General features: G+C 28.8%; 2 protein-coding genes across 4 annotated transcripts in view; both read left to right on the forward strand.

Annotated features, from left to right (window-relative positions):
* The first annotated feature begins 3327 nt into the window (after positions 1-3327).
* Positions 3328-6972, forward strand: LOC101506099 (homeobox protein knotted-1-like 3). Of its 3 annotated transcripts, none has more exons than XM_004501306.4 (6): positions 3328-4101; positions 4574-4694; positions 5091-5287; positions 5761-5892; positions 6348-6484; positions 6584-6972. In XM_004501306.4, exons 1-6 carry the CDS (start codon positions 3559-3561, stop codon positions 6585-6587), a joined length of 1134 nt encoding a protein of 377 aa, XP_004501363.1. In that variant the 5' UTR covers positions 3328-3558; the 3' UTR covers positions 6588-6972. The 3 variants fall into 3 exon arrangements, with proteins under 3 accessions (XP_004501363.1, XP_027190969.1, XP_027190970.1); XM_027335168.2 differs by having other exon boundaries at positions 3334-4101; positions 6569-6972; XM_027335169.2 differs by lacking the exon at positions 5761-5892 and having other exon boundaries at positions 3334-4101; positions 6569-6768.
* A 2532-nt stretch (positions 6973-9504) lies between these two features.
* The window catches only part of LOC101505786 (uncharacterized), a 9420-nt gene continuing 5982 nt past the window's right edge, over positions 9505-12942 (forward strand). Inside the window, exons 1-8 of the mRNA XM_073369395.1 lie at positions 9505-9717; positions 10070-10148; positions 10238-10424; positions 10506-10668; positions 11182-11318; positions 11465-11568; positions 11677-11772; positions 12150-12244. Of these exons, the coding sequence (XP_073225496.1) occupies positions 10146-10148; positions 10238-10424; positions 10506-10668; positions 11182-11318; positions 11465-11568; positions 11677-11772; positions 12150-12244 (785 nt within the window). The 5' untranslated portion in view covers positions 9505-9717; positions 10070-10145. The remainder of the gene's footprint in view (positions 9718-10069; positions 10149-10237; positions 10425-10505; positions 10669-11181; positions 11319-11464; positions 11569-11676; positions 11773-12149; positions 12245-12942) is intronic.

Below are 12942 nucleotides of genomic sequence, written 5' to 3' on the forward strand. Positions count from 1 at the left end.
AAGTGATTTTTTTAATAAATATTTAGGAATGAATTTTTTATTTATAAAAATTTGATATAATTTGTTAATATACTTAAAACTATTTTATATCCAGATAAAGAAAATATTATTTTATATAAATAATTAAATATATCCTAAGCAGGCTAATGAGCTAATTGTTTGTTTTTGTCTTATAGTAAGCTAATATTTTAATTCAATTAAGTTTATGTTTTTAGATTTAATATTGTATTTTAAAGAATTTGATTTTATATGATACTCTATTTCAATACTATTTTATTAAAAAAATTATAATAATATTTTAAATATCTCAAAATTTAATATAGAATAATATGTTTAATTTTTGTTTTTTTTTACTAAAATATGCTTAAATTATTGAAAGGTTTTAAAATTTATGACTTAATATAAAATTAAAAATTTAATTTACTTAATTAGAGTTAAATGAAAAAATACATAAAAGTATTATTCATATTTATTTGAATGGAATTTTGAAAAAATAGTAATTTTATCTATTTAAAAATTTTTGACATAATTTAAGAACATAAATTAAGTTGCTACAAAATGAATGGATAGTTTAATTTATTTGAATTAAGAATTAAAGAATTAGAGGTTTTAAATTCAATATTCATTAAATAAATATCTATTATAATAATTAATTATCAATTTTAGTGGTTTATAAAAAATAAAAATAAATTAGTGGACCTAATCTATCTCATCCCGCGCGTGCTTCACACTGGATGGTCCTGGTCCCCCTTTTTCCCTTTCTTTCTTCCAAGTAGAACAAGTGGTCCAAAGTCCAGACCAGCTGTGGCTCGGACCCTAGCTATATATGAAATCATATATTTTAAAATTATAAACTCATAAATAGAAAAAGAATAAGAATGATAATTGAAACATATTTCACGAATTTGTATCCAATTTGTTCGAAAAACAAGTTATCATCAATTTTATTTTTAGATAAAATTTTGAAATATTTATTTTGAATTAAAAATTTAAATTTAAAGTCGATTACGAGTAACGAAAGTATCACCACTCTACACTGTTTGTTAAATTAATTTTTCTATAATTAATTGTATACGGTCTATTTATTTATTTATTTATTTATTTTATCCAAAATAAAAAAATTATTTATATTAACAAAAAAAATTTGTTATTAATTTAATTTAACAAATTTACTATTACATATTTTAAAATATAATAGAAAAATGAAAACACATGTAATTATTAATAGAAAATATTTATGAGTTAATTATTAAAAGAAGTAGATTAATAATGAGAAATGGTAACAAATAAAAGAAAAGAATGTATCTATTTTTGAAAATAAAGTTTATTTTGACGGATTGCATGAAATTAAGGGGTGCCGGTTATATTATATTCGTTATTTTTAGCTTCATAGGTTAAGGCCATAATGCTATCTCCAACCTAGTGTAATAGTTACATAACATAACATGTAGGAAATATGAAACACGCAAGCCAGCAGCGGTATTTATGGCGGCGGTATCGGAAGGCTAGCGGAGGGAGACATCACACGTGTAAATGCAGGCCAGACGACGGTGACGGAATAGGCCAAGACTATTATCAAACAGCTCAACAAGATGGTTCACTGTTGGACGAGTTTGGACACCAAAGATAAATTATTTTATTTTATTTTATTTGTTCTTATTTCGATTTTTTATTTATTTATTTATGACAATTCCAACATTAATCTGAACCTCTAGTAATAATGAAATGCATTCATTTAGTTTAAGGACATATTCACATGATGATATACAAAGATGTTATGTTAATATTAATAATAGATATAATACAAACATAGCATGCAAGCAAACGAGAAGAAATACTTACCACACCGATAAATTTCTTATCGGTATTTTTTATTGGCTCCTCTCATTTTTGTCACCCCTGTTCTGTTTTTTTTTCTCATTAGAAATTGTGTTAAGTTTTTTTTAGAAGACAATAATTTTTATTAATAGTGTTTTCAACCTTTATTACTTTGGATATGATTTTTAATTTTTTTTTAAGAAACAATAAATTAAATCAGAATACTAATAATGATTATATTTTTATTTTATAAAGAGTCTTTTATGCTTATTATTATTATTATTTTGAAAATAATTAAAAAAGAGCACACAAAATAGGTGTCAACACGGATGTTTAAGATTATTGTTGGTACATTAGAGTGCAAAAATTCAAGAAGATACATTTGAGGTTTGGAATGATCCTGCCTAATTAAAAAGAAGTTATAGTCGAATTAATAAGAAGTGTGATCAAGTTAATATGAACTGTATTGAGTTGATAACAAAGTTAAGAGAGTTAATAAGAAGTGTGGTGAGTGGAAAACAGGGTTGGATATGAAGATTATTATTTGAGCAAGGAAGTGAGATAGATATATATTTATGATAGTCCGCAACTTATGAGCAAGCACACAAATACAAAATGCTTACAGTAATAAGTCGTGATTATTATAAATCTAATTCACTTCAATTTTCTATTTTTAAAATTTTGTTAGATTTACTTGTTAATAAGGAGATAAATGACATTTGAAGTGAATAATTGTCCATAATTTAAGAAATAGTGAAGATATCAAAAATTGTTTTAATTATTTTTAAAAATGCATTTTAGTTAATTAATATTTTATTTTCTCTCTATGACAATATTTTACTTCAAGAAGCTATCATCAAAGTATAATGAACACACATTTTATAAATTGAAAAGATAAAATATATTCATAAAATAAAAGTTTTTATATTTAACAACTTTCTCTCATAAGGATTCATATGTTAAGTTACATACATTTTTGAAATATTTCTAATCTCATATATCAATTTAAAGGTTTATTATTATTAAAATATTACGGGTCTTATTTTAAGTTGTTATAGAATTGTATCATTTCGTAAGACTTATCTCAAACTCAAAGCTTTATGGACTTAGCTAAAATTGATTCGGTTTTGACTAAACATGTTGCTCAAATTGATCAATAAATATGGATTGAGTTGAATTTATACATTTGTTTTGGATAAAATCTGAATTGAATCAAATGGATATATAACAAATTGGTCTGATCTGATTGATTAGGTGACAACATTTTATAAAAACAATTAAGAATTTAGTTTTGTCCAAATTTAGCTTCCTCCATAACACCAATCAAATTAAAACACATGAATAAGAAAGAGTGAGATCAAGTTAAAAAAAAATTCAAAAGTATTTTAATAATTTTATATAATTAATTTATATATAGAAACTTTAAATTACAAAAAAATAAACAAACTAAATAGAAGTTAATGATGGAGAGAAGTTTGGACATAGAGGATCGAAATTGAATAGAGATGTGGAGAGAGTTGAGTGAGAGTTGGTGGAGCTATCTATATTAATGACCCAAAAATTGAATATAGTGTGAACCGGCAAACGAATCTAAGCTTCCAAATTGTAGAAGTCGTACCCAAAATAGACACACACAATTTCCCTTTTTAATTTATCTCTATTCTCCACACTCAAACTATGAACAAATAAATACTTACTTACCTTACCTTCTAATTAACTCTCACTTTTGTTTTTTACATTATGTCATACCACAACCACCACCCACTCCACCATTTCACTCACTCCGCCACCCAACCAACCTCCGATCCTCACCACTCCTTCCAAACCGCACCTAATTGGCTCAACAACGCTCTTCTTCGCAACCTCGATTCCTCAAACACCAACGTTAACTCCACTAATTTCCTCAACCTCGACACCGCCGCTTCCCAATCCTCCAACCATTGGCTATCTCATCCAATCCTCCACCGCAACAACAGCGAAGTAATCGACGACATCGCCGGCGTGAAGGTGGCGGAAACCGGCGAGGCAGCGGCGGAGGGAGTGATGAAATGGCAGAACGCGAAATACAAAGGGGAGATTATGGCGCACCCGTTGTACGAACAGCTTCTATCAGCACACGTGGCGTGTTTGAGAATCGCCACGCCGGTTGATCAGTTGCCGAAGATCGATGATGAGCTGGCACAATCACAGAATGTTGTTGCCAAGTACTCTGCCTTTGGACAAGACTCTCAGGGACAGGGCATTCTTGATCACGATAACAAACAACAGCTTGATCACTTCATGGTATCATATTATTCATTCATTCTTTATTTTATTTTTCTTAATTATTCTATATTTGTATCTCAATTATTGGATGCTGTTCAATAAGGAAATTTTGCTTCCTCTCTGCTGGGTGCTATTCAAAGACTTATTCTTCTGTGCTTATCTTTCAATACACTGAAATTGATTATTTTTTATTTTTTTTAAATCAGATTGTTAAAATAAAACTAATTATATAAAAAAATTATAAGAAAATACTCAAAATAGCTTTTGATTTAAAGTAATTTTTAAATAATTTTAAGATTATAATCAGACACATTAAATTTTTTAAAAGTTATTATTTTAGTACTTAATTACTTACACTACTTTTTTGGTTCATGGTTTTTTGTATGGTAGTTTCTTTCTAATTTTGATTCTTATTTGTAATTTTATGCTACTGGAATGTAATTTCTGTTGTATGGTTACGATTTTGAAATTTTCCTCATTGATGCTGCAGTCGCACTATGTTTTGTTGCTATGTTCTTTCAAAGAACAGCTTCAGCAACATGTCCGTGTTCATGCAATGGAAGCAGTAATGGCTTGTTGGGAGATTGAACAGTCCTTACAAAGTCTAACAGGTGCAATAATATATAATATTCTTCTTTTGATTTTTAGTGTGTTACATCTCAACACATAAATAAAGTAAAGTTTATACATGATGAAATAGAAACGTAACTTAATTCAAGGTTTTTTTTTTGCTCAATTTTAATGGAAGACATTATAGGTATACTGTATGGCCCAATTGTCCTTTAAAAAAAAAAAAGAGTTGTCCTTGCTTTTAGCATGTTGTTAATATGCCAAATTATTATGCACTTTGAATGAAGTCACAAACCATTTGGTCACGTTAGCTAACTTTTTGTGCATAATAAACAGCAAAAGCATACCGTCCTTTTTCCAATTGAATAAGAACTTTACTCAAAAAATTGAATGAATACTGAAGTGATAGTTTTTGCCACATGCTGTATGAGGAACAGGAGTTTCACCAGGGGAAGGTACAGGTGCAACAATGTCTGAAGATGAAGATGAGCAAGTAGACAGTGATGTTAATCAATTTGATACTGGTGGTTTGGATGGTTCAGACAGCATGGGATTTGGTCCTCTTGTTCCAACTGAGAATGAGAGGTCCCTAATGGATCGTGTAAGACATGAATTAAAGCATGAATTGAAACAGGTATGTCCCTATTTGGATTACATTAAATGTTGAATAGGAAAGGTACTAGTAAACCGCTTCCTTAAATAAAAGATAAGTAAAAGGAGTAATTAATATACTTGTCTTCACAATATTTTTGATTAATTTTTGTTTATATTATATTCTAAAAGGAGTAATTAATATACTTGTCTTCACAATATTTTTAAAATATTTTTTTACTATTTTTTTATAAATCAAGTATTTTCTGTGTAGAACTGCATAAATTAATTATTTGAACTGAGTAGATTACATTAAACTACAAAATTCTATTTCGAGCTTTAAAAAGTTTTTGCATTCCTAGAGTTAAATATGAACTAGGAATTTCAATTAAGTTGAAAGAGATACGAATTCGGTTTCACATTATTTAATGTAAATTAATAATAAAAAGTGTGTTTCCCATCATTTGAGATTTCTTCCCACTGATGGACCTAAAAATTCTTTTGACTATATTGTAGGGTTATAAAGAGAAAATCGTGGACATAAGAGAGGAAATTTTGCGTAAGAGACGAGCTGGGAAACTTCCCGGTGACACTACCTCAGTCCTTAAAGCTTGGTGGCAATCACATTCAAAGTGGCCTTATCCTACAGTAACAACTCAATAACCAATATTAATCTTACTATATTTTTTTTTATGAAATTTAAAGTGCGTTTGATTCCTTGAAAAATAAGGAAATGAACAATACAATTTTACTTGTATTGCGTTTGATTTTTTAATTGATCAAATGATTCCATAAAATGAGTGGAGGGAACAGGACAAAAGTTGAAATTTTTGTCTCTCACTAAACCATGAAACATCTTACAAACATAATACAACGATAAAAAGTTATTCACTATCTTAAATGTTTGCCATTTATTTTTTCGCCCCGTACTTCTCTTTAAACGCACCGATATAGTTTGAAATATTAACTTCAAAAATATATATTTTGAAATTTTAGTTATATATATATATATTTATAAATTTCTGAATATCATTGAATGATCTAATTTGTGTATGATTAATCATAGTGCACGTAATTCACAGTTTGTTGTTGTGATATTTCAGGAGGAGGATAAGGCAAGGTTGGTGCAAGAAACGGGTTTAGAATTGAAACAAATCAATAATTGGTTTATCAATCAAAGGAAAAGGAATTGGCACAGCAATCCTTCAACTTCTAATGTCTTGAAGAGCAAGCGCAAGAGGTATTATTTAATTTTCATATTAAAAAAACAAGTCCCTTTCATAAGTATCAAATTTGCACGAACTTTACACCAATTTTAAATTAGAAATAACTAATGCAGGTGATAAAAGTGTTGGCCATTACATGTATATGGGGGCAAATTCGAGAACTAATCCATGACTATAGTGCAAGATATGCATGGCAGCAGATCCAACAAAATCAATGAGAGGGGAAAAAAGAATCACATTTTGCTTCTGACCTAGCAACAGTCAAAACAGAGATGAGGAAGCTTGAAGGCCTGCACTAGCAGAACCTAGGATTCAACAAAAGTTCAAATATATTATTTTTTATCTCTAAATTTAAGATGTTAATTTCTTAAAGTAGTTGTTCAATTTTTTTAGTCCATCCCTATATTTAACAAATTAGCATGTTTTTAATTTGTTGTCATTAAAGCGTCTTTAGATATTGATTGTGGCAAGATTCCATTAAAGAATAGCATTTGAATGTCAACTTATGCACTCCATATTTCAATTTCCATTCATATCAACTAAGTGAGTCACACGAGCTTGTTGCATTCTAGAACAAATAACATCACCTTGATATGCAATTATCACTATGGCTACGTGGAACAAATAACATCAACTAAGTCTCACTATGGAAGCCTACACTAATGATCAATATTTTTTCTATTCATTTGTCTAATTCTATTTCTATTATAATAATAATAATAATAATTTTATACTGTTATTTTAATTTAACTGTAACATTGACTCTATTGAATAATATTTTAGTGAAAGATTACTAAAAGAATACATATATATTGATGTATGTTTTGAACTAGTAAAATATTTTATTAAATATTTGGAAAAATGGAAAGAACTTTAATTTGCAAATATCATTTGATTATTCTTTGTGTTGAAATTTTGACAATAAAATATAACTTGAATGTATTTTTGTTAAAAAATATATAATTTATGTAAAAAAATACTATAACAAATCTATATGATTACAATATATACACTTTATAAATATTAAGTATATCCATTAAACATTAAGTGTATTCCATGAAAATTTTATAAATCATTATTTATATTATAGATCAAACTAGTGATTCACTTGATAGAATTATTTGAATAATATAATATATACAAAATATTTTTTGTTTCTAAAAATTTAAACCATTTTATGAATGAGTTAAAGCTACATTGCAAACTTCTTAAAACTTATCTAAAATAGAATAATTTTCACAATCGATAATAAAATTATTATAAATATTTTAACAATTAAATCAAAATTAAATTTTATAATGTTGAGTTACTTGATAATATTTAATTGTTTTTATAATATTTGCATAATTTATATAAATATTAATTATTGATGTTATTGTTGCATCTAGTCAGACACAATGCTATAAATTAAAATTATTAAAGTCTTAAGACCTATTATGATTGGTTTCGAGTTTATGATTTTTGATTTTGAAAATAAAGTTTTAAAATAAAAACATGTTGGTTTAAGATTGGGTTGAAATTATATTTTTATCTTAATTTGAATTTTTTTTTATCAAAACTAAAAACTATACAAATAGGTTTGTGTGTTTGGATTATAAAAGAAATTGAAAAGAAAGAAAGTAAAAAAATATGTTTAATTGTAGTTATGGTCTCTATATTATACTAATTTATTAAATTGGTCCCTCTATTTTCAAAGTCAACAGTTTTTGTTACTCTCTCATATTTTTTAACTAAAAAAAAAGACGATTTAATAAATTTTGAATGGTATGACATACAATTCTATAATATAGAATCATCTAGATGCATTAACTATTCATATATAATTAATTAAATAAAAAATATGAAAAAAAAATTCTCAAGTTGAAATTTAAGTTTTCACCGCATTTTATTTCAATTTTATAGGTGTTAATCACTCTAAATCATCGTATCATATGTCACATTATTTAAAAAATATCACGTCATCATTTTTTAATTAAAAAATCAGAAAGAAGATGTCAAATTTTAAAATAAGAGGACCAATTTAGTGAATCAGTATAAATAGATAGATTAAAACTCTAATTAAACCAAAAAAATATTATTAAATGATTGAAAGTGAAAATATTTTTTTAATTGTTTGGTAAGAGTAAAAATGGAAGAAAAGAAAAGACATATACATTTAGTAAATGACATAAACACCCTTAAAACCAAAAACATTTATAAAAATATGTAATCAAATATAGGCTGTATTGTCTTTTTGTTCTAAAAACCGTCTACTTCCCAGCTCCCACTTTCAACTCACATGTGGTTAGGGATGAGAATAGGTCAGAATAGGTCAGACCAGATCAGACTTTAAAAGGTCTGCGCCTGACCTACGATTAATTTTTTAGGCCAACGATCTATCATAGGTTTTTTTTTTCGGTTTGACCTGATCTTTTTAAAAGTCTGGCATAGTGTAGAAGCCTATTTTTAAAAGCCTTATTCACATTAAAACATTTAAATGTTATACTCATACCATATGATGATCTCCACATACCAATATCAATGTACTTATTTATATATATTAAACAAAAAATAATTTTTCTAATAAAATAATTGTAAAAAAATCTGAAACAAACATTCTTTAAACCCATTATGGTATGTGGAGATTTTTTTTTTCTGAAACAAACACACCCATTATTACTTCTCAAACAAATATAGAACAACTACTGAATATGGAACAACTACCAAATATGAAATGACTACCGAATATGGACTGACTACTTAGTGATTGTCTAATTAATAGAATTTAAAATACGAAATATTGTTATTAATATAATAATAAAAAATAACATTAATAGATAATAAAATATATATAGGCCGACATGTCAGACCTAATAAACTTTTTTATAAGATCTATTTAAATAAATAGATTTTAAAAATAGTATGAGTCTATTAAATAGGTCAGACCAGACCAAATCATAGATCAGGCCATAAACCTGCCTATTCTCGTCCCTACTTAGGGCCTTGTGGGGGAAATAATATTTATGTGGGGCATATGTGTCTTTTCTTTTTCTTTCATTTTTGCTTGTTCCAAACAAGGGAAAATTATTCTTTCCCTCAACTTTCCTCGGAAACAAACAGTGTCACCTCACTTCTATCTATCGTTTCTCACTATTCCAAAACTCCAAAACCATCTTTGCCATCACCCAAAACCACCGACCTTCCACTTTCCGGCAGCATTTTCCGGCAACCGGCACCGTCCTTTCTTCTTTCTCATCGTTTATCTCTGGTTCGTTTCTATTCATCCTTACCAAGTTTTTTTCTCTTACTTATTCTTCTTTTATGTTGTTTCAATGGTTGTTTTGATTCTTATTTTGAACATTTTAGTTTAGTTTTGATTGTTTTTTCGGTGTGTTGTTTCATTGAATTATTGTTCTTCTATCATGTTGATTTTTTTTAAAACATCGTGCCTATTTTGTGAAGGAGGAGGAGAAGGGATTTTTTTTCAATTGATTTTCTTGTGGTTTTTTCACTGTAGCATTGAAATCGTGACTTGCAAAGAATGTTGATCATAATGAATAAATTATTAATGTTTTTATAATTCATTGAAGAATGTGATTTCATTTTTATAATTCGACCAGGGCACCAAATATCTAGGACCTGCCCTGAATCTGACAGTTTTGTTTAGTTCTCTGCAGTGAAAGCTTAAGCCATTCAATGGTGAGCAATCTTTCAATCTTTCTCTTATTTGATTTCCTCTCCATTCCCCACTGATTTTGATATTTAATAATTGAATGGCATTTGTGAAGGAAGCACAACAACAACATAGCCCGAATCTTGAGGAGTGCTTGAAACTACTGAAAGGAGAGCGAGACGAACAACGCCTTGCTGGGCTTCTTCTGGTCACCAAGTTCTGCAAAGCTGACAATCATTCCTCACTTCGCAAGGTTTACGATGCCGTTGGTTCTCGCTTTCTTGATCGGCTACTCAGAACTGGTACTTGCTTTTCCATTATCCGCCGATTTCCTGCTGTATTCAACTTGTAATAAATTACTGACCTTATCTTCTACTGAACAGGTATGGGAAAAGGAACCATATCCAGTGGTGGAGACAACAACCGGGATGCATATTTGAGCCTATCGGTTACAGTTCTTGCTGCTCTTTGTCGAGTTCCAGAGATTGCATCCTCAGAAGATATGAGTTCCAAGATTCCACTAATATTGGAAGTAATGGCCACCCAGTATGGTGTTTTTCTTTTCTTTCACATTTCTTGACTCAGTCTAATTTTCCCCCCTCAATTTTCTTAATTACCTTGATTGCATTATATATAGTCAGTTGTTTCTTTAAAATCAGTATTGATTGATGTTTAAATTGAAGGTTAACTATGAACTACTACTGTCAAATTATTATTATTATTATTTCTTAACTTTTGTTAAAATACTGTTATGCAGTTATTTTCTTGAACCTATTATCTTAAAGATAATTTTGCTATGCATAAAATTCAATTACATATTTATTTTCAAATGATGGGTGAAAAATTTAAAATTTTAAACCTTCTGCATTAAGCCTTTATAAAGCATACATTAGCTGCTACTATAGTAAAATTGTTAATTATAGGCCTTCTCATTCGTTGTTGATATTTTGTGCCCCACACGTTTGAGCTTTAGTTTTAATGTTTTATATACCAGCGATCTTTAATTTTTGTTGTTTCGAAGAAGTGATATTCTTTATAATATTTCAAATTCTTGTTCAGATCTGGCTCATCTGTTCTTGAAGAATGCTGTGAATTTTTATACTTGGTATTAACAGCTTCAGAAAATGGAATCATGAGATTTTATGAATCGAGAGGCATCAAGGTACTAGCTTCTCAGTTGCCTTCTCTACAAGATGGTATGATATTTTTGTCTTCTGCACCTGGATAACTTTGTAGTAACCATTAACTGTTGCAAATACATCTACAAGCATGTGAATAATGAACTTCCGTTCCCATGATTTTGTCTATGCATCATAATACATAACATTCGAACATTATGCAGGTTCGCATCTGGTGGAAATATCTATTAAACTTTTGCAATTGATTCTGAGCAGGATGTCATTAGACACAATCCAGAATGATTACTTATCTGAGCTCTCAGTTATTGTGAGTGTACTTTTAGATATTTGTATTTTAGAGTTTTTGTGTGCTCATTTTTGATTTTGTGATCTTACTTCGTGTTAAATAAACTTCTATTGCCATAACTCTCTACAGGTGGCTGCAATTGCAAGGCAGTTTGCTATCTTGCATAATTCCTTGAAATTCGAAGCTCTCCACCTCCTCAATGCCATTCTTTCTTCAACTGGTTCAGTATGTAATATTTTCTTATTCTGTTATTTTCAGTCATACGGTCTCTATAATATAATGAAATTCCTACTTATTACAGAAAGCTTGTTTAACTGAATTGTGCCATATGAATTTGGTATATTTGGGGATGATGTCTGTGCCCTAATATTTATCATGTTGCTTTTGGATTAGAGATTGGATGATGCTTTATTTATTTGAGTAATCTCCTTTGTGATGCAAGTCTAGGGAATTTGCCTGTTAAAATATTCTCACCTGAAAAAGTCTGTTTTGTTTTGTATAAATAGTGCCGATTTTGGTTTGACAGTCTGTATTCCTGGTGAGATTATGCACACTTTGATTCGTTTGCCATGAAATTGACTTCTAGATCTTGGTATTTTCAGTCACAACTTCTTCATACTCTCCAATTACGGCCTCAAGATAGCTGGTCATACAATGTCCGTGTCGGTATCACGGCCGTTTTGCAGAATCGTGTTGGTATGTTCAGACAATTTGCTGAATTATATTCATTATACTACTCTACCTTTTATTCTCAGTTATTCTTTGTAATAAGTACTTAAAGATGGAAATCTACCAGTGTCTCTTAACTGATTAAGGTGTATACAAGTGGTGTAATCTTGCATACTGAAAGGCGTAAGTCTACAAGTCTACAAATTTAGTGTTCCATAAGCCGAGCAATGTGTTTCACATTACAGAAGACAATGGAGCAAGAGAGGAAACTTTTAAATTCAATTTTCACTTAGTTCTTCTTGATTTGTTTTGAAAAATTATGAATGTAATATTAGTGTTGTAACTGTTCATGAGGATATTGTTATTATTTTTAGATAAGGCATGCAAAAGCATCACACTAATGAAAGTGATTTTAACTTAGGAGCATAACTAAAGTAGCTATAAAAAGTTGGTCATGGACCCTAAGTATTGTTGTGATGTCTCTTTCAGTAAGTGTTTGCTTATTCTTCTCTGACAATGACACTATTCACAATTAATTATTGTAGAACTCATATTCTCAATTCTGGTAAGTTAGTTTCAAGATAAGGTAGTAAATGAAAAGCACTTTCTCCATACACTCATGAAAGTTTATGCAGATATTCTGAACTAGTATACTGCAATGTTGATTTGAGCTAAAATAAGAAAACACTAAACTATATTAATTGTTTAATTTTTCATTCATATGCA

Source organism: Cicer arietinum, chromosome 5 (genome assembly GCF_000331145.2).
Source record: "Cicer arietinum cultivar CDC Frontier isolate Library 1 chromosome 5, Cicar.CDCFrontier_v2.0, whole genome shotgun sequence".
Classification (NCBI taxonomy): domain Eukaryota; kingdom Viridiplantae; phylum Streptophyta; class Magnoliopsida; order Fabales; family Fabaceae; genus Cicer; species Cicer arietinum.

Excerpts from the sequence above, each read along its gene's own strand:
- LOC101506099 (XM_027335168.2), top strand. The coding sequence starts at position 3,559 with ATGTCATACCACAACCACCACCCACTCCACCATTTCACTCACTCCGCC. Across the intron at positions 5,288-5,760 it reads TAAAGCATGAATTGAAACAG|GGTTATAAAGAGAAAATCGT; the intron begins GTATGTCCCTAT and ends ACTATATTGTAG. Across the intron at positions 5,893-6,347 it reads CAAAGTGGCCTTATCCTACA|GAGGAGGATAAGGCAAGGTT; the intron begins GTAACAACTCAA and ends GTGATATTTCAG.